This window comes from Peromyscus leucopus, chromosome 2, assembly GCF_004664715.2.
Source record: "Peromyscus leucopus breed LL Stock chromosome 2, UCI_PerLeu_2.1, whole genome shotgun sequence".
NCBI lineage: Eukaryota > Metazoa > Chordata > Mammalia > Rodentia > Cricetidae > Peromyscus > Peromyscus leucopus.
This window is the reverse complement of record NC_051064.1, coordinates 19,521,348-19,545,632: the sequence shown is the minus strand read 5'-3', so window position 1 is coordinate 19,545,632 and position 24,285 is coordinate 19,521,348. Positions and strand designations below refer to the sequence as shown.

Below are 24,285 nucleotides of genomic sequence, written 5' to 3'. Positions count from 1 at the left end.
CCGTCGGCCGGCCTCCAGGAGTCTTCCCCGGCTCCCGCGGCCCGGGGGTCTTTGTTCCCGGGGCGGCGGCCCGCCCGGGGGCTGTGCGCGGAGGGTCCCCCGCACAGCCGGCCGGTGGATGTGCAGGCCGTCCGAGGTAGCGGGAGCCCGGGCTCGGATGGCCGGCTCCGGGCGCGGCGCGGCCCGCCACGTCCCAGCGGCGCTGGCCGGCGGGCGGCTCTCCCGCGCAGGCGGTTCGCGCGGGCTCCGCAGGGCGCGCTGGCGGCCGGGCAGGGCGGGGTGGGGCGGGGCGCGCGGCCCGGGCGCGCACGTGGTGCGCACCGTCCTGGCCTCCGGCCGGGTCGGCAGGGCCCCCGCACCCGTGCGGATGGGGACAGCTCCCGCGTCAGTCCCGAGGGGCGGTGAGCGGCCGGAACACCACTCTAGGACCAGCAGGGGAGGGCGCGGCGCAAGGTTTTCCCGCGCGGGGTCTGCCGGGGGCCGCGGGCAGGAGCGGTGTGGCCGGTCGGCCGGGCGCGGGGACAGGGCTGACACGTACCTCATCCCGGGGCCGAGGCGCCTTCCTGTGCGCGGCCGCCCGGGGCTGGGGGAGGGAGCGAGCCGCTCGTCGCCCGGCGGATGGCTCCGGCTCCGCACGTGGCGGGCCGCGCGCTCCGGCGTGTTTACATTCTGCGGCCGCTCCACGTTGTGCCGCCGTCCTCGCTCGCCATTGGCCGGCTCCGCCGCCGTCCTCGCTCGCCATTGGCCGGCTCCTCAGCCGCCGCCTCGCTCCTCCCGGAGGGGCGGGCCCTCGGCTCCCGCGCCCCGGGTCGCGGGGAAGACCCGGGTTCCCCGAGGCCTGGGCGGGGCCGCGCCCCTCCCCGGCCGGGCCGCGCCGAGCGGCCGTCTGACACCCCGAGATCCCAGCGCCACCGTGGGAGGGACAGGGGTGAGCTGGACGGCGTGCGGGAGCCGGTGGGGGGACACCAGCACGGGGAGGAGGCTCGCAGGCGGCTGCAGGCGCGGCGCGCGCAGGTGAAGCGCCGGGCGGGGCGGAGGAGCAGGGGCCGGGAGGGCAGCCCTGCGGCCACTCGGCGCCCGCCCGCCCGGCAGCCCGCGCGCACTGAGGGCAGGGCGCGGCGCGCGCGGGCGAGCTGGGCGGGCGGGCGGGCGGGGAGGGGAAGGCGCCGTCCGAGGTGTCAGTCTGCGGCGCATGCGTGCGGGGCGGTCCGGGCCAGGCCTATATATTGAGTTGGCGCCGGCGCCAGCTGAGCCGAGCTGTAGAGGGTCTGGCGGTGAGGAGGTGCTGACTCCAGGGGGGATGCGGGAGGGAAGGGAACCTTGTCTGGCGGGAGCCATGGGAGAGGAAAAATGGGGGGATGAGAACCAGGAGCCTGGGATTAGTGGGTTCCCGAGGTCGGTCCCTGTCAGAATCCTTGTCAGGGGGCCAAGGAGAAGCGGGGGATGGAGGGCACCCCTAAGTGAGAGGCCACGGAAAAGCCCCTCAGTCCACCCTCATTTGGGGAAGGTCTCCCGCGCGAGAGGATGGAGGTGTGGATCGTTTACGGGGGAAGAATTCTTGGACAGAGTTTCCACCTTTAACGCCCCCCCCCCTTTGCTCTTCTGGAGTTGGGGTCCTGTCGCCCCTGCAAGCGGCACTGCCCGCCGGGTGGGGCTGGGAAGAAGGGAAGGGAGCCTGCAGGACGTGACACCAGACTCGGTTCCCTCCACCCACGGCTCCCCGCCACTGCGGCTCTCCAAATTGGCGCGGAACCGGCTTCTCCAGAGCCCGCTCTTGGAGGCTCGTCTAGGCGCCTGGCGGGCCGAGGCCGGGATGTGCCTTTCCCACCCTGGTTGTTCAGGGAAATGCATGCATGGCCGAAAAAAACTCATCTGAAGGGTGCTGGGGTACTTTGCACATTTCTGAACGCACTTTCTTTTCGAGTGTACGTTCATTTGAGGAAATGAAGGCATGTATGTAAAATGACTATGAGATAATTAATGTATTTCAGAAGATATGTTTTTAAAGGCTCAGGCCACCTTCTGGTAACATTAGCTGTTAATTTCTGAATCGGTTTTGATTGGCAATTGGAGAATATGAATGACTATGTTCTTGATTGTGGTTTTTCTTCTCCCCCATTTAGAGGTTTCATAGGCCTCAAAGAAGAGAATGTCGAGACGCAGGTAACACTGTTAGTCTGTGTTAGATGTGTTTCAAAATTATCTGCTGCCTTTGAATACATGACTTACTAATTAAACTTCCTAAAATTCATCACAGTAGCCGTTTACAAGCTAAGCAGCAGCATGCCCAGCCCAGCCACCCAGACTCCCCACTAGAAGCCCAGATAATTCAGGCCAAGAAGAGAAAAACGGCACAGGTGATTTAAGGAAAATGAGGGAGGAAGGGAGGAAATTCCTTGTTGAGAGCTTAATTTACAGTGGTCTTTTCTGTTCTCTAGGATGTCAAAAAAAGACAAGAGGAGATCACCAAGAAGCATCAGTATGAGATCAGGGTAATGCAGACCTGGACTGAGTGGTTGGGGAAGGACATGAGTAGAGTTGTGTGTGTGCTTTACAGTGGAAGAGTTCTCTGACACTTCTAATGATCGTAGAGGTTAACAGGAAGGAGCTTCATAGATGCCTGAGTCCTACAGCTGCAGTGCAGTTGGCCTAGAAGCAGCTGGTTCCTGTCTGTCAATCCCTCCCTCTCCCTCTTGGAGCTGGCTGGTACACCAGGGCCCGCCTATACACCGCTCTTTGTTCACTGAGACTACAGTGGAGGGTCCTAATAGCTACTGAGTTGGCATAAAAAGGATGTGAGATCACTGACAGCCTGGCACCCGGCCTTTTGCTACTCCTTCTTATATGTTCACTTGGAGATGGTAATTCTTTTGAAAAGATTCTCTAAGTGACTCCACTTGACTGAATTTTTAAGTTTTTTGCATTCAAGTTTTCTCAACTATTAGAAAACACTTTTAAAAAAGCTCTTTTTTTAAAAAAAAAAAGTATCCTTGCTAAAATTTCTAAATTCAGAGAACTGCAGCTATTTCTTTTTAAATTATTTTATTTTACACTACAAATGCATTCGTTATTATTTCAATACTTAATGTCTTATTAGGAATTATCTAATTTATGAAGACTGGTATGAATTGTATGGCTTTAAAATTAGGTATGAATATCAAATTGGCTATCATTTGAAGATGCAGAACAAAAGCCTTGGTTTCTTGATACACTAATAAGTTTTTCTGTTCTGTTTTGAAATGACAGAATTGTTGGCCACCTGTCCTGTCTGGAGGAATCAGTCCTTGCATTATCATCGAAACACCCCATAAAGAAATAGAAACAAGTGACTTCTCTAGGTTTACAAATTACAGATTTAAAAATCTTTTCATTAATCCTTCGCCTCTGCCAGACTTAAGGTAAAAAAATTTTTTTTCAGTAATTTAATATCAAAGGTTAAAACAGTAGATTTAAAATACCATGTATTTCTTAATACTACCCTTACTGAGAAACATGCATCCTACTACACGAGACATTATTTGCAAGTGTTAGCAAATGATATATTTAAAACCCAGACTCTCTTTCACTTGCTTGTTGAATGCTTCCAAACTTAGCAGAACTGAACTATCTTTTAAATGTAGCTTAAATAATTCTCTAATTAAAATGGGAACATTTTTCATGGCAGCATTTTCAATTGACTTCTCCCCACTCATTCCTTACCAAGCTTACTATTGGTTGTGATATGACCAAGAGGTACAGCTTATAGAAAACATCTATGTAGTAACTGACGTTTAACTTAAATAGCTCATCCCCACGCCTGCTACTTTGTTCACCTTAACCTCGTTATAAATGGTATTGCTACATAAGTGATGCTGCTGACATACTTTCAAGTTTTGGGACTTCATTATCATTGTGATCATATATTTTAAATATTTTTCTAGTTTGCTTTTAAGAATTTCCTTAAACCATAACTTTTATCAATTCTAAGAAAGGACTGATTATACAGAATTCCTGAAATTTACCAATAAAGCAGAAATCTTTTGAGTTTACTCCAGGAGCTACTTTTTTGAATTTTTAATTGGAAGTTGAAGTAGGATGTGTGAATGAAACATGGAGTTTTGTTATTGTAAACAGAACTTTTATAGATGACAAAAAATAAATTATTCCTCCCCCTGCCATGTAGCTGGGGATGTTCACAGGAGGTTTGGCAAAACATGCTACAGAAGGAGAACAGATACGTACATGACAAACATTTTGAAGTTCTTCATTCTGACCTGGAACCACAGATGAGGTCAATACTTTTAGACTGGCTTTTGGAGGTATGTTCTAAAAATAGAAATTTCTTTTGTGTCTATAATGGAAAAATGTTTAGATGGGTATGTGCTTTCCATGTGACTTCAGGGTATGCTGTCCATGACCAGAAAACTACCTTTTGTGAGGCACAAACTGTAGTTTGTGGCACCTAAAGTAGAATATGACTTGATTTTTCCCTTGTACTGCTGGAGATTGAACCTAGGGCCTTGTGTGTGTTAGGCCAGCACTGAGCTACAACCCCAGACCAAACCAACTTTTTAAAGAGTAAAATCAGGAGTTGGTAGTGTGTCCTCAGTACCAAAGCAGAGAGTAAAATCCTAAGAACATGTCTTCTACAACCCAAAACAAAATCAGAAATCCCTGACATGCAAGGTTTGGTTCTAATTGAGGGTACTGAAGGTAAATAGAATGTATAGTTAGTTGACTAGGTTGTGAATACAAGCAAAGAACCAGCTTAGGCTTCCAAGCCCTCAGACATCCTTTTTCTGCATTATCAAAGCCAAATCATGAATTTTGATTTTATATCATAAGCCCTCTAAATCCCATTTAGCTTCCTTTATAATATACTGCTGTCCCTTTCAGAAATACACTACTTCTGGGTGTTGTGGTGTATGCCTGCAATCCACAAAGGTCGAGGCAGGAACGTTGGGACTTTACACCCAAACTGGACTAATAGAAAGTGCAGATCAGAGGATTACATACTGAAACCTTGTCTAAAAAATAAATAATTGTAAAGAACATATCTGCATATACACACACATCATATCATTGATTTAAGGAGTTATCAGTGAGCCTGAAATCTAGAGATCTATGCAAACTTCTTTTTCTTATTTGGGTCTATTCCCTTTCTCTGGATTATTGTAAATCTCTCAAATTATTGCTGAGGAAACAATTACTTGATGTTAAACTGATTTTTTTTTTTTTTTTTTTTTAATTTTCGAGACAGGGTTTCTGTGTAGCTTTGGTGCCTGTCCTGGAACTCACTCTGTAGCCCAGGCTGGCCTTGAACTCACAGAGATCCCCTGGCTCTGCCACCCGAGAGCTGGGATTAAAGGTGTGCGCCACCACTGCCCGGCTAAACTGATTTTCTTACAACCCTGGATATTTGCTGTGTAGTATGACAGGAGATGATGGATTGTGGCAGGAGGATTTACAAGTTTCACAAAAGCCAGTACAGGTTACAATGATGTTATCTCAAAATAAAATAAGGGGCAGGTGAGGTATATGTAGCTTAATGAAATGCTTGCCTAACACACAGTGAAGCCCTGTGTTTAATCCCTAATACTGAGGAAAAGGTATAGATTCATTCTAAGGGAGGAAGACTGGGTGGACCTTTCAGTAGATCTCAGAAATGTTTCCAAGACTATAAGAGGAAGTTGTGTTTCAGGTCCTTAAAGATTATCCGTTGGGGGGTGGGTGGGGGTGGCACACACCTTTAATCCCAGCACTCAGGAGGCAGAGGCAGTTGGATCTCTGTGGGTTCGAGGCCAGCCTGGTCTACAGAGCGGGATCCAGGAAAGGTGCAAAGCAAGAAAGTTGTTGGGTTTGCCTTTTTTCATTGGAGGATCTGAAAATTGAACATCATGTCTATTTCTCAATATCTAGTGATAATAGCATCAATGCATCAGAATTATGTTAACTAAAAGTTTTTACTTTGTATGATGACAAACTTATTTTCAATCTGAATGTAAAAATAAGTTCACTGATTGAAAAATCTTAAACTGTCAACACATAGGAAAGATGTCTTCTAAATACAACCAGCATCTATTCCTGATGTTAAGATTTTTAATTATGTGTAAATTGAGTGCAGGTACCCAGATCAGAAGAGGGCATCAGATCTCCTGGCACTAAGGTTATAAGCAATGATGAGCTGCCTAGATTCTGGTGCTAGGAACCAGTACAAGCTCTTTGCTACAGAACCACTCACCAGGTGTCTGATTTTAAAACAGTATAAGATAGGAACAGAATAGTTCTTTAATATACTCAGTGTTTGTTCTAAACTCATCTATTACTGTTCCTGTTTTCTCATTTCCAAAAAAGGAGATAATGGCACCCAATTCATGGAGTAAGTTTGAAAGTTAGAAACTTTCCTTTAAGTATGGGAATGGCAATATTATTAACAATAGTGAAAATGAGGGTAATGCTCATTAAATCAAAAACATGGAAAGATTTTTATATTAGCCTGCAATAGATATGAAAGTGAAAAACTGTGAAACTAAGGATTAGGATCATAGGCTCTCTATCAGTACATGCTAATCCTTCCTTTATGTTAATATTGGCATCCTAAAGAAGTTTAGCCTTGGTATAATAAAGATAACTTTGTAACTTGGATAAATTCTAAAGGTGATATTTGAATATTTGGTTCTTCAGGTATGTGAAGTATACACACTTCATAGGGAGACATTTTACCTTGCCCAAGACTTTTTTGACAGATTTATGTTGACACAAAAAGATATAAATAAAAATATGCTTCAACTCATTGGGATTACCGCATTATTCATTGCTTCTAAACTTGAGGTAAGTTCTTAAATTTCATCCAGATAAATTTATTATAAACCTAGTTTTTAAATGAACATATTAATCTCAGGATACTAACATTTTCTGTATTAAATCTTTAGGGAATAGGAATTATTTTATTATATAGATGGAAGAAGAAATTATCATAGGTCTTTATTTTAGTCTCTAGCTTACATAGTTTATCTATATTAGTCTCTAGTTTAGATGCTGGGAATTGTATGGCTCATTTCACCAGATAAACTAATGGTGTTGTTACATAATTATACAGCACATGGATTCAAAAGAATGGTCTTTAAACACTAAACAATCAAATGAAAGAAATGTTATGTTGGTTAAAGATAATGGCCTGTCAAACCTACTTTTTCCTGTCTAGTGTTGGTTGGTGTCATGTTAGAAGAAAACTATTGCTTCAAACTTTCAAAAATATATACTTATCACCCATTATTTTTTAACACACTGTTGACTGTTACCAATATTCTTTGAGGCTGGTACCATTTTGAGGGATTATGAGCACATTAATATCCCAAAGTATGTTTTTCTCTTCCAGTGTGCCATCTGAGCTGTTTAACTTATCTCCCAGTTCTGCAGCATACAGCACATCAGTTTGTAGAGTCAGCCTGTCCTCTTGTTTCAGGCATCTTTGTATATTGAAATCATCTCTAGTTTGCTGCCATGTGCCAGCTTTATCTAACCCTCTAATAATTTCTAATTCTTGGCTTGGGACTTTTAAGGCAAATTTGCCATCGGCCAAAACACAATTCTCTCCTCTTCCTCTGCTTATACTGGGATTGAAGCCCCAGAGCCTTGCCCATCCTTGGTCAGCACTTTGAGACAGGGGTCTAACGTTGTAGTCCTAGCTGGCCTGTAACTTACTACATAGACCCCAGAGAGATTTGCCTGCCTCTACCTCTTGACTACTGGGATTTAAAAAATGTGTGTTGCTACACCTGGCCTTGTTTTGTTTTTTAAAGTATAGGTGTAACCAAAGCAAGCATAAGCCCAGTATTTTTTGATAATTAATACTTTCTTTTTTTTTTTTTTAAAGATTTATTTGTTTATTATGTACACAGCATGTATGACTGCAAGCCAGAAGAGGGCACCAAATCTCATTACAGATGGTTGTGAGCCACCATGTGGTTGCTGGGAATTGAACTCAGGACCTTTGGAAGAGCAGTCAGTGCTCTTAACCTCTGAGCCATCTCTCCAGCCCCAATTAATACTTTCATATTAAGTTAATGTGTTTGGTTTCTAGACCTTATTTTTGCTTTTTTGAGTGGCCCAAGCTAGCTTTGAACTCAGTCTGCAGCTGGTAGATGACTTTGATCTTCCTGCCCCCACTTCCCAAGGAACAGGATTACAGGTCTATATGCAGTGCTAGGATTTCCTACACGTTAGGCAAGCGCTCAACCAAATGAGCCACACTGGAACTTATTTATAGTTTCTTGTTTTGGTCTGACCACCAGACCAAAAAGGTATTAAAAAGGTTAATTGTTTCTTAATTGAAATAACAGATTAAGATACGCATTGTTAGATACAAAGTCAACTCTAGAAAAATAAACTTGAAAATCAATACAGTAGCTAGCCACAGATAACTACATACAAAAAGAAAATCTGACACAGTTTTGATTTATCATCACTTTGTGAAGCTGTCCTTAAAACTGAATATACATATAGTCTGTATCTAATTCTTTTTGCTTTTGTTTAAAATGCTTAATAAAAATTTTCTAAATTAAAGGAAATCTACGCTCCAAAACTCCAAGAGTTTGCTTATGTCACTGATGGTGCTTGCAGTGAAGTAGATATCTTAAAGATGGAACTCAATATATTAAAGGTAATAATAATGTACTTTCCAAGTTGCAACTTTTTAATATAATAGTTATGAGTGAACTTCTGATATAACAAATAGTCAACTCAGTAAGTTAAAGGCATTTCACTGCCAGGGAGGCATGACATTTTGATTCCTGGGGGACATACATGGTGTAAGTTGTCCTCTGACCTCCATATGCAAGTCACAGCATGTACCTATACCCGAAATAAATATAATTTTGAACAAATTTTTAAAAAGCCAAAATTGATGTTTTAGTCCAAGCATAGAAAAGGTTAATGCAGTAAAATATTGATATTGATTGATGGTTGGTAATATATATGTAGTTATTAATGGGCATTTTAAAATTTCATTGACAGGCATTAAATTGGGAACTTTGTCCTGTAACAGTCATTTCCTGGTTGAATGTTTTTCTCCAAGTTGATGCTGTTAAAGATGTTCCTAAGGTTCTTCTACCTCAATATTCTCAGGAGACGTTCATCCAGATAGCACAGGTACTGACCCTGTTACTGAACATAGCTAATATTATTGACGATTACAGATTTGTTTCATTCATACACACACACACACACACACACACACACACACACACACACACACCACACACCACACACCACACACCACGTAAGTCCTGGACTATAAAACAAAATGGCATACTGAGTTAAATCTTAATTGACAAAATAACTTTTGACCCATAAAATCCTGTCCCTAGTATTTACATTGCTTAATAACTTAGAGAAGAAAAACAACCTTAAACTTTTATGGGTATTCCCCTTTTTTTATGGTTTGGAATTAGTGTAAAATACCTTTTTGATATAAAATGGAGAAAAATGTTTTCAGCTAGTTGTCTTAAAAAGGTTTTGTTGTTGGTTTAGCAGAGTGTTTTGGGGTTTTTTTTGGTGGTGGTGGGGTTCCGAGACAGGGCTCATTATGTAGCTCTGAGTGTCCTGGAACTCACTATGTAGACTAGGCTTGCCTCAAACTCACAGAGATCCACCTGTCTCTGCCTCCCAAGTGCTGGGTTAAAGGTGGAATATAACCACTATGCCCAACCTGCTGTTACTTTATTCAAATTAAACTTTCCTAGACCAGCATATAACATATTCTAACAGAGTAACTACAGAGGTTGAGAATCCCATTCTTTGCATATAAGTAAGACTTGAAGGGTGAAATCCTACCATATATAAATGTGAAGAAAATCTTCAATTTTATTCTATGTAGGATGTGAAATTGGAATTTAGGGATGAGTATTAAGTCGTTTGGGTTAGGCCTTGTTTTAAAATCTGTTAGCCAACAAAGATGTAAAATGTTTCTAGTAAATACTGTTGAATATCCCTATTCCAAAAGTTTGAAAATACTCTAAAATTAGAGTTTTTGAATGTGAGAAATTCCACACGACTTCAGTAATTGGTCAAAAAGAACAGGCACACTAAAAATATTCTATAAAATCAAATGCATATATATGTATATGAGGTATATGTAAGTGAATCAAGTTTTCACATGAATCTCAACTCCCAGGGGATCTCATACATTACTCAAAGAATATTTAATCTGGTAGTATTTCACTTCCAACTCCTCCAGTTTATACCACTTACTGGTTTATTCACTGAACAGGAATCGCCTTAACCCCCTGAAAATCTAGCTAGCCTTCACACCGTTCCAGCTGCTCCTTTACCAGTTGTATCTAGTTGCTGCTAGGACTACTGTGTTCTAGTTTGTCTACCATGCCCTTTTTAAAGTGTAACTTTCCTGGATTTAGAATCTTACAGTAGTTTTAATAAGCTTCAGTAGTAGCGCTCTAACTTCTAAAGGGCCTTTATTTATAACTTAACTAGGTTACCTCTACTTTCCTTGCCTTCAACTGCTCACCTTGGCTGAGGAAGGAAGGTATTCCTTGCTTATTTCATAATTAAGTAGTATTACCTCTGGTAATGTTCTTCTATCTTAAACACTCTCTGCCCACCCATCTTCCTGCCTAGCTTATCTGATTTAGAAGCCTTCTCTGGCTTTTTCCAATCCAGATGAAGTGCACACCCTGCTAATACATTATCCCTGTGTTCCTACAATGCTGTCCTGGCTTTTCCTTCCTCCCCTGCAATACTGAAAGTAGGTGGTGGTTATTTGCCTTAGAGTTAGCAGTGATGGTATATGTTCTATAGAGTAGGGACATACTCATCTTTCTTTTAAATTACTTACACTTTTGCTTTTTCCTTGTTAGCTTTTAGATCTGTGCATCTTAGCCGTTGACTCATTAGAATTCCAATACAGAATTCTGGCAGCTGCAGCCTTATGCCATTTTACCTCCATTGAAGTGGTTAAGAAAGCCTCAGGTATGACTATTTTGTTCACTTTCAATGGTACGGGAACTTTAATATCTTATCGAGCACACAATTTAATAATTCACACACTTTTTTTTCTGTTAGAAATACTTTACAGCCCTTTAGTGTATCAAATTCATTTGAAGCAAGTAAGCACAGTTCTACCTTGTATGAATATGTGCTGGTTAAAAAGCTGAAGAGGGCCTAAAAAGATGTCTCAATGGTTAAGAGCACATACTGCTCTTGGAGAAGATCCAGTTTGGTTCCTAGCCCCCATTGCAAATGGCACACAACCACCTGTAACTATAGGTCCAGGGCATCTGATATGCTCTTCTGATCTCTGTGGACACTTGTATACAGACTTACATAATTATAAACCTAAAAAGAAAAGAGTCAGATGGGAGGCACAAGCCTGTAACCTCAGCACTTGCCGGGGGTGGGGGGTGGTGGTGGTGGTGGTGGTGGTGCTGGTGCTGAACCAGGAGGACAGCCAACCTGGGCTACAGAATGAGCTTCCAGAAAGCTAAATTCTTTCAGCTTTAAGGTCATATAAAGTTTGGTAAATGTGTAATCATTTCTTTTGAGTTTTTAAATGACTTAAAACTTGGAAGCAGAGCAAAGAACATTGGGCAGATTGGTAGTTTCTGTTGTATAACTTTAACATCTTACTAATTTTTTAATTCAGGTTTGGAATGGGATGACATTTCAGAATGTGTAGACTGGATGGTGCCTTTTGTCAGTGTAGTAAAAAGTGTAAGTCCAGTGAAGCTAAAGACTTTTAAGAAGATACCCATGGAAGACAGACACAATATCCAGACACACACAAATTATTTGGCTTTGCTGGTATGGTTTTTGGTTTTGGGGGTTTGTTTGTTTTTCTTTTAATTTAAGATCTTTTCACTGTTTTTTAAAATCTTGCTATCTAGTTAAGTCCTAGAACTGATAGAGAGGATACTGTGTATTACTACTTTAGACAGTTACATAAGATGATAAAGGGGAAGGTAATAGTCATGCTGATTTTAAAATGTAAAGGAGATAAAACAATTAAGGCAGACTTGGTGGCACAGGCCTATAATCTTAGCAATGGGGAGGCTGAGGCAGGAGGATCATGAGTTCATGGGCCACATAGTAAGACTGTCTTAAGAAAAATATTACTCAAAATCAAGACCAGCAGTCCATTTGCTTGTTCTGAGACAGGGCCTTACTAGAATATGCTATGTAGACCAGGCTGGCCTCAAATTCATAAAGCTCCATCTGCCTCTGCCTCCTGAGTGATGAGGATTAAACAACTGGCCTAAGATAGAGACTCTTAAATAGACTTGGATGTCTCAAACAAGTGGATAGATATGTGGTTTCACCTTACTATGTATTTGTTTTATCTTAGCTGTTAATTATTGCATTATTCCTTCATGTGTACAGAATGAAGTAAACTATGTGAACACCTTCAGAAAAGGAGGGCAGCTGTCACCCGTGTGTAATGGCGGCATTATGACACCCCCAAAGAGTACTGAAAAACCACCAGTAAAGCACTGAAGTTAACAACACATTGGAATTGAGCAGATGCTGGATAGAGTTTATACACATGAGTAAGTTTTACATAAAGTAGTGCTATGGCTGTCCTTGCCCGCTGAGGAGTTACACTGCCATTCTTTTCTTCAAAAACTACATCAATTTGGCACTAAATGCCTAGGATGCATGAAGCCCTGGGTTCAATCCCCAGCACTACAAAAGAACAAAACAAAAAAACTTCAAAAAAAAGATTGGCACTAAAGAAATTTCCTCTAGCTGTTTAAAAGAAAAGAGGACTTGTTTACAGAGGTGGCTTCATTCCCAAGGACAGTGGGTAGAAGCCAGCAACAATTTATGCTGTAGCAGTTGTTTCTGTGTTTCTTTAAGTTCCTGTGTTACTGTGTTTCTCTTGATAAACTAGGAATTTTATCATTGGAATATGGACTAAACTAGTGCTACTTAAAAGATGTATTAGCTGACACAGAACTTTGAATCTAGATTTTAGATTCTTAAATTCCTATACTCTTGAATGGTGCAATTTGTCTTTTGAAAATGAAATTTAAACTTATTTACAAAGATTGTTTTGTAATAAAGTGACTAATTTATCTGAAGTTGTTTTGTAACAAACAATGATAAAACTTGAATTTTTACAAATGGTGAAGTTCAATCTGTTTTTAACTAGTCTGTTTGCCTTGCCATTGTATTTCTTAATCAGTAAGGCATTGAACCAAATGTTTAAACTGTGCTCTAAACGATGGGAGAACCAAAGAAATTATAAACAAGATAAATGCTTTGGCTTCTACAGGGGTTTTACTTCATCTAAGGGTTGCTTTATAGTCTTTTCATATCACAATCTGGGTAAAACTTTAATGCCTTTTCAAACTATATAAGAAAGTCACTTTATTACACTAAGCTACCCCTAAGTATTTTTGAAATGTAGTGTGACTAAGGCTTTATGTTTGCAAAACTGGCAGTCCATTTTTAAGTCCCATATTATGAGGACTGTGTCAACATGGAAAGACTTAGCATGTGACCTAAACTTCTATTTTCTATGGCAGAAAAAATATTAAATGTATACTGACTCCTAGAAATCTATTTATTTAAACTTGCTGTATATAGAATAGCTACTTATGCATTAAATATTTTAAGTTAGCCTTTGAAAAGGAAATTTGGGCCTAAAAAAGTCAATTTTGTTAGAAAAAAAGTGATACCAGATTGCCAGGTTACCAGACATGTGAACCCTTTCTCTCTTTGAAGAAATTGTAAACTTTTGTTAATGCGTGAAGTTTTTGTATAGTTTTTGTCTGAAAAGAAAACACCACTAAATTGTACATATGTATTATATAAACTTAATCTTTTAATACTGTTTACTTTTAGCCCATGTTTAAAAAATAAAAGTTTAAAGAATTAACTAACTGTTTAAAAGTAAAGTTTTGCCATTGCTTGTAGAAACTTCTTTTTCCTTCTCTGTGCTGCCAGCTGTAATACTTCCTCAGGATTGCTTGCATTCAATTCTGTTTGGCCAATGGCTTTGATCTGAAAACAGAAAAGTGTTATAAGTCTTTCTAGTAGTACACATAAGTCAAAGTTAAAAATAATCAAATTTTAAAATTTAAGAGCTACAGAAAAAAATAATGTAACTATTGCATCGATCTACTAAGATTTAGTTTATACTTATCTGAAGGACATTTTATTACATTAAATAAATTCCTGTATGCTTATGGGTGAGCAGGAGAGAAAAAGTAGATGGAAGAGGCTGATTGGGGGCGGGGTCGTCACAAACCCACACAGAAACAAGGAAGTCAGAAGAGGCTATGGGCAGAACGGGTTATAGTAATAAGACCATAGAAAAGCACTTGACATAAGAACAGTATAGATAGCTGGCACAGAGTAGAAAGTAGTGACTAAAACTGGATGAGAGGCCTCTAATGTGGGGATAAGAGATAAGCCTATACCTGTGGATGCACTTAGAAGAGTCAGGAGGCTAAATGGATATGTAGTTAGAAGCCTTATAATATAGTCGGGGGTCAGGAGCATTTAGTAAGTAAAGGCTAATGATCTCTGCATCTGAAGCCAGCCTGATCGTCACAGTGAGTTCAGGCCCCCTAGGGTTACATAGTAAGACTGTCTCAGATAATTAAACAAAGACATCATGGGCTATTACTAAATTGCCCTTGGCTGCCTCCCAGAGATGGAAGGTAAGTAAGTACCTATTATTGCTGAAGACGTGATATACTTCAGACATAGGGCCCAGAGTCTCCTGACCTGGAATTGATCTGAAGGCCTCATGGGGACTAGCTAGGTATCAGAAAGCAACATTCAACTTTCCAAAGTAGCAACAGTCCTGCTTAGCTATGACACCTATGAACCACCACAACCACCAGCGTGGCTCAATAAACCCAACAGTGCAGTAGTGTCACTCATAACTTGGTGGTAACCAACAGCTCTCTAATTGGACCTAAGACCTATTCAACAAGAGGGAAACCATGCCTCGTACAGGAGACCTGTCCAACTACGCAGGGCTATTGAAATCCTGGATCTTGAACCCCTTAGAGCATAATCCCTAACTAGATTCTAAACATCTGTCCTTATACCCACAGGTAAGTGTAGTCCTCACTCCTCAACAAGAAAACTACTCTTTGCACCAGACAGAAACCCTCAACTGATCAAAGTACAGAGTTGTGAAGCCCAGTCACAACAGATAATCTGTAGAATAACTCCTACACTTAAGGCTCAGAGATCATTTCAGAAGAGGAGTTGTAGACTTTAAAAACCAGAGGTTAAGGGAGTTTGCTGTGAGATTGCATCTCCTAGGAGTGTCAGAAGCCCATAAATACTAAGTGAGCTGAACAAGGACAATAGACATGCTGAAGTGGACAGGGGAAAGCTTACAAGTCCTTAATCCTAACAGTGGGAGAAAAAGTCCAGGGAAGAGCCCCCAACTAGTTACTAGTTATTGTATATACACACATATATGTATGTAACAATTAACCTCTTTTTAAAAATGGCCATGAATTTAAGAAAAAGGGTATATGAGAGGGCTTGGAGGAAAGGGAAGGGAAAAATGATACACTCTCTAATGTTTGATTTTTTAATGATACAGTATAAAAATACTAAGGGAACACTAAGAATATTGCCTTCCAGCCTCAGCTAAATTAGGAATGAGAGAGCATAAGCAAGATGGCTCATTGGTAAAACTGCTTGCCATGTAAGCCTGATGCCATGGTGGAGCTAGTTTCCCAAAATTGAACTCTGAACTCTACGTGTATACTGTGATACACACACATCTACATTCACACATGATACACATGTACTAATAATCAAAAGGAAACATAATAGGGGCTGGGGAGATGGTTCAATAGGCAGTGTTTGCCACTCAAGCCTGACTTGAGTTCAGGTTCCCAGACCACCATAAAGGCCAGCCACAACAGTGCACATCTGTAATTCCAGCATGTCCCTATGGAGAGATGGCAAGTGAAGACAATTCCCAGAAGCCTTCAGACCCATTGGTCTAATGGACCAAGCAATGCCAAGGTAGAAGGAAGGCAAGGATCAACGCCAAGGGTTGTCCTGACCACCACATATGCATCACAGCACGTGTGTCCCCACACTCAAACATCATTAAAAGGGAAGAAAGAAATGGGAGAAAGTATGGCATTCAATCAATTGGGCTAACTTCATGTTCTTTATTTCACTATTTATGGTGTTAAAAGTCTGTTTCATCTAAATAGTCCTATAACTTCATCTGAGTACATCTTAAAAGGTACTAAAAGCAGGTTGGGGATTTAGCTCAGTGGTAGAGTGCTTGGCTAGCAAGCGCAAGGCCCTGGGTTCGATCCTCAGCTCAAAAAAAAAAAGGTACTAAAAGCATCTACATTTATTAATGAGTAAAAGCAAGAAAAGATCGGCAGTAATACTGATTTACCACATGTAATGAGTGTAAAATTTTATACATCAGGCCAATGTGGTGGTTTGAAAAAAAATGGTTCCCATAAGCTCACAGGGAGTGGTACTATCAGATGTGGCCTTTTGGAGTGGATGTGATGTATTGGGGAAAGTGTCACTGGTGGTGGGTTTTGAGGTCTCAGAAACACAAGCCAGGCCCAGTGAGGCACTTCCTGCTGCTTGCAGATCCAGATGTAGAACTCTCAGCTACCTCTCCAGCACCATGTCTACCTGTATGCCACCATACTTCCCACCATAATAATAATGGACTAAAGCTCTGAACTGTAAGCCAGTCCCAGTTAAATGTTTCCTTTGTAAGAGCTGCTGTGGTCATGGTCTATCTTCACAGCAATAAAGCCCTAAGACAGATAGCAAGATGGTTTGGGGGTGGGGGAGGGGGGAAACAGCTTGCTGCCAAACCTGATCTCCTGAGTTTCAATCTTTGACATAATCTCACAGAATAGAAGGAGCGAACAGACTAATGTAAGTTGTCCTCTGACCTTTAGAATACACACACAGAAATGTGAGGGGGAAAAAAAAGATGAGTCAAATTCAAATAAATTACTTATTCAGTAATTGCTGGGGACCATTCTAGTTACCTATGAACAAGCCAAGTCCTGACAGAACAGTAAATATATAGCATGTCCAATGTTGGTGAGTGTTACAGAGAAAAACTTTAGAAGGAGAATGAGAATAAGAAGAGTAACAGAGGGTGGTAGGAGGCATGTTAGTGTGGAAGATGTCCAGGGAAGGCTAAACACTGAAACAGCAAAGCCAAGACCAGAAGGAACATGAATGTTCCTGGATAAGAAATGCCAAAGGTCCCTGGAGAATTACTGTTCTTGACATATCTGAACAATGGTGGGGATATTTGTACTGATGTTAAGCAAAGGGGAAAACAAGTCAGCAAGCCACTGTAAGGATCCTGTGAGATGAAAAATCACTTGAAGATTTAGACCAGATATATACAATGCTCTATCAAATATTTTAAAGTCAATAAACATTACAAGCAAATATTGATAACTAAATTCTGGCAGTAAATGGGCAAACAATCTTTGCTCAATGGCACAAATCTAAACTGTTTAATACTCTGAAAACATCACTGAAGAAAGGTTTAAGGCAACTTACAGCAATCTGTCTTTTATCTGTTTCTCCTCTTTTATGATGAAGATCTAAATGTATCAGTTAAGAAAAATAAAACTGATTATTATATCTTGATGGGATCTCAACTCTTTGAGGCTGGGGAGGTGGTTCAGCATGTAAAGGAGCTTGCTGCCAAATCTGATGATTGGAGCTCAACTGTCAAGACCCATATGGCAGAAGAAAATTGACTTCAAGGTTGCCCTCAGTGTGTGTGATATTCACACACTGCAGAATATGTACACACACAATCATATATGTAATATATTTTTAAAATTCCAGGCTCTTTCTACTTTAGCTTGGAAAATATGTTCCACATTTTTTTTTTTTTTTTTTTTTTTGAGACAGGGTTTCCTTGTGTAGCCCCAGCTGTCCTGGAAGTCACAGAGATCCGCCTGCCTCTCCCCCTAAGTGCTGGATTAGAGGCTCGTGCCGTCAGCACCGCCTCTGGAAATACTTTAGGTCACAGACACGAGCTGCTGTGCCATCCCAGGCACTGACGGAAGGATACAAGTCAAGTACTCCAGGATAGTGACGTCCCAGATGCAGTCATAGTAGGAGTCCATAGCGTCATGGCTGCAAACAGAGTCTCGTTACTAATGCAGAACAGCTTCAGCTTCATGTTTAAAAATAAAAAAAGAAAAAGAAAAGAAAAACAAACAAACCATACCTGTTTTGTTCCTGCAATGACTTGAAGGCTGTCTTGTAGTCAATTTCTCTGAGGAACTGACATAAAATTGCCACCTACATAAACAAATATTTGAAAAAGGTAACATAAGCCTTCTGGTCTGAGAGTAATTTTTATTTATGTATTTATTCAATTTATCTTATTCTATGTCAGTGAGTATTTTGTCTACACGTACATCTGAGCACCACATGTGTGCCTGGGGCCTGCAGAGGCCAGAAGACGGCATAGGTTCCCCCAGGACTGCCAGGCAGTGGTGGAACACACCTCTAATCCCAGCACTTGGGTGGCAGAGGTAGTGGATCTCTGAGTTCAAGGCCAGCCTGGGCTACAAAGAGAGTTCCAGGACAGCCAGGACTGTTTATTATACAGAAAAACTCTATGTCTTGAAGAAACAAAAGAAGATACCCCAGAACTGGAGTTACAGATGGCTATGAACTGACATGTGGGGGCTGGGAACTGAACCCAGATCCTCTGGAAGAGAAGCCACTGTTCCTAAACACCAAGTCAATTCTCCAGCCTCACAAATATATTCTTTAGGAAAATTTCAAATCATGCTGGATAAAGTCATCTCATATTTATGGATCCTGTTTAATTTTTGTTTCAAAAACCTTTACCCAAGATTTTTGTGTCTATGTGAACCACAAAATAGTTCATCAGTGACCTAAATCACAGTTTTAGATATTTCTTCATTTGAATGGGAACCCAAAGGTGGAAACTGCCAAGCAAATACCCTAGCATTCAAGGACATAAAAACATTGTACCCTTAAAAACTGGCAGATATAGAAGGTCATTTTTAAAATACATACGCCACACAGAAAGCATCAAATTCAGGCAGATAGGTCTGAATGCTTATCTTGGAGTGAACTGGGAATGTTGTGAGGATCAGGGTTATCTTCAGGATTAGAAAAAGCAAAGATTAAAAATAAAAATTGAGGGATTGGAGAGATGGTAAGAGGTTAAGAACACTGGCTGCTCTTCCAGAGGTCCTGAGTTCAATTCCCAGCACCCACATGGTGGCTGACAACCACCTCTAATGAAATCTGGTGCTCTCTTCTGGTGTGTTTAAGTATACATGCAGGCAGAACAATGTACACATAAACAAATCTATTTTTTTAAAAAAATGAAAGCTGGACGTGGTACCCCAGGCCTTTAGTCCCAGCAACTCAGGATACAGAGGCAGACAGATGTCTGTGAGTTCCAGAACAGCCAAGGCTACAGAGACCTTGTCTTGAATCAAATAAAAAATTTTTAATTAAAAAAAAAAAGAATATTTGCATTAGTTCATATGCCATAAAAATTATGCTTTTCAAAAACTAAAACACAGGACAGCCAGAGATACATAGAGAAACCTTATCTCAAAAAACAAATAAACAAAACCAAAACAAACAAAAGGCCAGTGGAGGTAGTGAATGCCTTTCATTCCAGCACTCAGGAGGCAGAGGAAGGTAGATCTCTGAGTTTGAGGTTAGCCTGGTCTACAAAGCGAGTTCTAGGACGGCCAGGACTACACAGAGAAACCCTGTCTGAAAAAACAAAAAAACAAACAAAAAACCCACAGAGGTCTTAGTGTCATTACAGAATTGTGTGACAATCCCCATTAGTTCTAAAGCCCATTCATTATCCTCCTTGAAAGAGATCCAATGTTCAGTACAGGAAGTCCCCATTTTCTCTCCAACAAGCCTCTGAAGAACTTAAACCATGCTTTGTCTCTACAGACTTGCCCATTTTGAGCATTTCTTACAAATAAAATTATATATAGCCCTGTCTTTCACTTAGCAGTTTTTCAGTTAACCCATGTTGTAGTGCATCTGTCATTCATTCCTTTATACAGCTGCAGGATTTTGAGATATAGATACATTACACTTTACTTAACCATCCATTATTTAATGGACACTGGGATTTTTTTTTTCTTCATTATGTGGCTCTGGTGAACGTTGCCTCTATGAACATGCAAGGACAACCTTTTCTAATTCTCTTGGGTATTTAATTAGAAGTGGAACTGCCAAACAGTTTACCAAAGCTGCACCTTTTCAAGTTCCTAGTAGCATGAGGTTTCCAATTTTTCTACAACCCTGGCTGATTTGCATTTCCCCAATGACTAGTATACATACTTTATCATAAATATAAAAAAGTATAACGTGCTTCTTTTCCAGTTAAGTGTAATGGTCAATGTTTACTAATTCCTACCTACATCTAGTTCAGTTATATAAATTACTAAGCAATTTCAGGAATATACTAAGCTACTTACTAACAGCCCTTCTGATACAAAAGAAAAGCTACTTCCCACCACACAATTACATATAAACTCATGACCATAAGCCAATACTATAGTATCAAAAACTAACCTGTGTGTGACAATTCAGCAAAGAACAGCACTTAATCATTCGTTTTATCACCTACAAAAGACAATGATTATTTTAAAAAATTAGCTAGCACTGACTAATAAATTAATCACTCTGGTACAAGATGTCAGTAACTATGTGGGAATTCAGAGCATCCCATTCACTTTTGCTAGTTTAAAATGCTATAAAGAAATAATCTACTAAAAATTTTTAAATCTTACTTTTAAAATTTGTTAAATACTGAAAATTCTCATGTTATGTTATACTAGTGGTCTAAATCAGACTTAATAGCAACATATATTAAAAGAGCAAAACAGAATTTGGTTTGAGGTAGAGATGGGGGAAAAGTATGTCAGAGGTATGAGCAAGCAAGATGAATACATCTAGAGAGCTAATGGCCAGCATGAGGAAGAGTTAATTTGTCTTGAAGGGCTGGAGATAAAGCTCTTGAGTAGCACACACCAAGTCCTATGTGAGACCCCAACACTATAAAAATCATAATGGAAGTGTAATGTGCACTAACAAAATCTAGAAAGAGTGGATTTCAAGGACCAGGCAGGTGGTGCACACCTTCAATGCAGCACTAAGGTGGTAGAGGCAGGAAGATCTCTGAGTTCAGGGCCAGCCTGGTCAACATAGTGAATTTCAGGCAAGCCAGGGCTACACAGAGACCCTGTCTCAAAAACGAACAGAAAGTGGATTTTAGAGATTTTTGTTTGCTTTTTAGATCTATCAATCACATCCCAGGCTGGCCTCATACTTGTAGTGATGCTCCAGGCTTCCAAGTGCTGGGATCATAAATATATACCACAACAGCTGATTCCTGACTTCAGGAATTCCTATCACCAAAGGGTAACTATGGAAGGCAATGTACATTTACTGTAATACCACTTTTTAGGTGTATCACAACCTTTATGTCATAAACACACATAAGGAAGGGGGTAGGCAATAAAATCTAGATGATTTGAGAACTAAGTGGGTATTCTAACAAGATTAGTTGGGGAAAAAAACAGACCGTGGTGCTCAGGACTGGGGCTTAGGGAACTCAAATGGCTAAAAGTGTTTGGTGTTTTGGAGGGCCTTGTGGAAGGGGGGTCATTTTGTTAAGCGAGAACCCTGTAAAGACAGACACTGAAATCAGTTTTGAACGGGCTGAATCAGGAATTTGGGGGTGTGAGTGAGGGTATCAAAGCAGCAACAAGCATTGTAGATACTAGCCCTGAAAAGAAGATGCAAGCTGGGCATGAGAGCACATGCCTGTGAATCCTACAAGTGGGGAGGCTGAAGAAGGTGAGTCACTACAAGTTCAAGACTAATATGGGCTACATATCAAGTCCATCTCCAGAAGGCCAAAAACCAACAAATGGAGAGCAACATGGTCTGAAGCCATCAACCTGAGAGTTACCATCACACACACAGCAATAGCTAAGTTCCACCCTAAGGAGGCTCAGGAAGAAAAAAACTGAAGGTAGGCAAGCAGCAAGCAAGCCCACAGAGCAACTTACTTGATCTGTATACACATCAGGGGGCACAGCCTTATTAAAGAAGTCAGAGCAGACGGCCCCAGCCTGGAGGTAATAGTGAAGAGCTGCTGAATGCTGATTTGTTGCTAGAAAAGAAAACAGGAGTGAAGAGTTACTTGCTGTTAAAAATACAAGAGTTGACACAGATTCAAACAATAAGTTAAAGATAAAATGCTGGGCCAGCAGGAAGGCTCAGCAGGCGAAAGTGCTGCCACCAGGCCTGACCACCTGGGTTTGATCCTTGGGACCCACAAGGTAGAAAGGGAAAAGTGACTTCCACAAGTTGTCATCTGAACTTCACAAGTATGCCATGTGCACACACACACACACACACACACACACACACACACACACACACACACACTATTTTTAAAAAGGGTAGAACTTGGTATTTGGCTAAGCAGGATAACATTGTGAAAAACTGCCTTCATATAAAAAAACAAACAAAAAAAATTTTTCAAAGTGATACAATAAATTCTTTACCTCCTAAAACTGATTAACCAAAATCTAGATCAGATTTCTCATTAAATTTATAGTATATGATATATATATATATATATTATATCTCCTATACTAAACACACACACACACACACACACACACACACACACACACACACACACACACACACACACACGTTTATTTGTTTGTTTTGTTTTGTTTTGCTTTGTTATGTTTTTCAAGACATGGTTTCTGTATAACCCCGGCTGTCCTGGAACTCTCTCTGTAGACCAGGCTGGCTTTGAACTCAGAGATCCACCTGCCTCTGCCTCCTGAGTGCTGGGATTAAAGGTGCATGCCACCACCACCCAGTGACCGCAGGATTTACTATAATGGAGATTTTTCTTTCCCATATATCCAGACTAGAAATATTTCCTATTTTTTTAAGGTACTTTAGAATCTACATATCCAGTGTGCAATTAGACAATTCAGATTTGGCAATGCATTCTTTTGAAAGCTAGGGTAAAAATAACTGTTAAAAACAAGCAATTAGCTGACTGTGGTGGTACACACCTATAACCCTAGTACTTGAGAAGTAGAGACATCATGATGGGAATTTAAGGCCATCCTCAGCTAAGTCATGAATACCAGGCCAAAATGGGCTATGATAGACCCTATCTCAACCCTTACAACACCCCCTAAAAATTATTGAATACATGTAGCTGAGGCTTTCCTGTGTCCCTCCTGGCCCATGGTCAGGACAAATCTCTCTCACCCACCAGTCCTGCAGTCACTTGAACCCAAGTAAACACATAGAGACTTATATTACTTATAAACTGTATGGCTGTGGCAGGCTTCTTGCTATCCAGTTCTTATATCTTAAATTAACCCATTTCTATTAATCTATAAGTCGCCACATGGCTTGTGGCTTACCGGTACTTTACACTTTACTTCTCATAGTGGCGGTGGCTGGCATTGTCTTCTGATCAGCCTTCCACTTCCCAGAATCTTCTCTCTGCTTATCCCGCCTATACTATACTTCCTGCCTGGCTACTGGCCAATCAGCCATTTCATTTATCAATCAGAGCAATACATTCACTGCATACAGAAAGACATCCCAGAAGATCCATGAAAGTTCATTTTATTATCTCTGTACCTTTAAATTTTGAAATTCATGTTTTAAAAACATTGATCCCCAAAATGATAACAGTCAGGAATTTTATCTGTATAGTAAGATGAATTTTGGAAATTCCATACTACCTTGGAAATCCTATGACATAGAATTATTTATGGCCCCCATAGACATTAATTTCCAAGAATACAGATTTCAGAACTACCTATGTAACCCCGTGTGCATGCACACACACACACACACACACACACACACACACACACACACACACACACACACATGCTCCCCAGCTGGGGACAGGGTCTTAGCATGTAGCCTTGGTGGGCCTGGATATTCCTCCTATGTATCTTGAACTTGTACCATCTCCCTATGTCAGTCCTCCAAGTGCTGAGGTTACAAGGATGAGGAACCGCACTTAGTTAGAACTTTGTTTTACTATTTTTATTTTATAATGGATTCCCCTGCCCCCCCCCCCCCCCCCGTTAGAATTCTTACATTTATTTACATCACTTATTTATCTGTGTATGTGCATACCCTCGCACATATGAAGGTCAAAGGCCAGCTCTGCAGAGCTGGTTCTCTATGTCCGCCAGGTGGGGTCCTGGATACTGA

General features: G+C 41.0%; 2 protein-coding genes across 8 annotated transcripts in view; one reads left to right on the top strand and one right to left on the bottom strand.

Annotated features, from left to right (window-relative positions):
- Window positions 1–805: 805 nt before the first annotated feature.
- Ccne2 (cyclin E2) lies at window positions 806–13,873 on the top strand. Of its 7 annotated transcripts, none has more exons than XM_028871577.2 (12): window positions 806–928; window positions 2,124–2,163; window positions 2,261–2,357; window positions 2,439–2,492; window positions 3,247–3,398; window positions 4,163–4,298; window positions 6,664–6,810; window positions 8,546–8,641; window positions 8,995–9,129; window positions 10,854–10,965; window positions 11,639–11,796; window positions 12,373–13,873. In XM_028871577.2, exons 2-12 carry the CDS (start codon window positions 2,150–2,152, stop codon window positions 12,484–12,486), a joined length of 1,215 nt encoding a protein of 404 aa, XP_028727410.1. In that variant the 5' UTR covers window positions 806–928; window positions 2,124–2,149; the 3' UTR covers window positions 12,487–13,873. The 7 variants fall into 7 exon arrangements, with proteins under 7 accessions (XP_028727410.1, XP_028727408.1, XP_037058297.1 ...); XM_028871575.2 differs by having other exon boundaries at window positions 2,258–2,357; XM_037202402.1 differs by lacking the exon at window positions 806–928 and adding an exon at window positions 976–1,014 and having other exon boundaries at window positions 2,258–2,357.
- The window catches only part of Ints8 (integrator complex subunit 8), a 52,232-nt gene continuing 41,742 nt past the window's right edge, over window positions 13,796–24,285 (bottom strand). The window contains exons 22-27 of the mRNA XM_028871571.2: window positions 22,083–22,186; window positions 20,581–20,631; window positions 18,218–18,291; window positions 18,059–18,123; window positions 17,536–17,579; window positions 13,796–13,998 (exon numbers count right to left, since the gene is read on the bottom strand). Of these exons, the coding sequence (XP_028727404.1) occupies window positions 13,882–13,998; window positions 17,536–17,579; window positions 18,059–18,123; window positions 18,218–18,291; window positions 20,581–20,631; window positions 22,083–22,186 (455 nt within the window). The 3' untranslated portion in view covers window positions 13,796–13,881. The remainder of the gene's footprint in view (window positions 13,999–17,535; window positions 17,580–18,058; window positions 18,124–18,217; window positions 18,292–20,580; window positions 20,632–22,082; window positions 22,187–24,285) is intronic.

What these genes read in the sequence shown, in the direction of transcription:
- Ccne2 (XM_028871575.2), top strand. An exon ending in TCGCCTCTGCCAGACTTAAG is followed by an intron (nt 3,399 to 4,162) that starts GTAAAAAAATTT and finishes CCTGCCATGTAG; the next exon opens with CTGGGGATGTTCACAGGAGG. An exon ending in CAAATTATTTGGCTTTGCTG is followed by an intron (nt 11,797 to 12,372) that starts GTATGGTTTTTG and finishes TCATGTGTACAG; the next exon opens with AATGAAGTAAACTATGTGAA.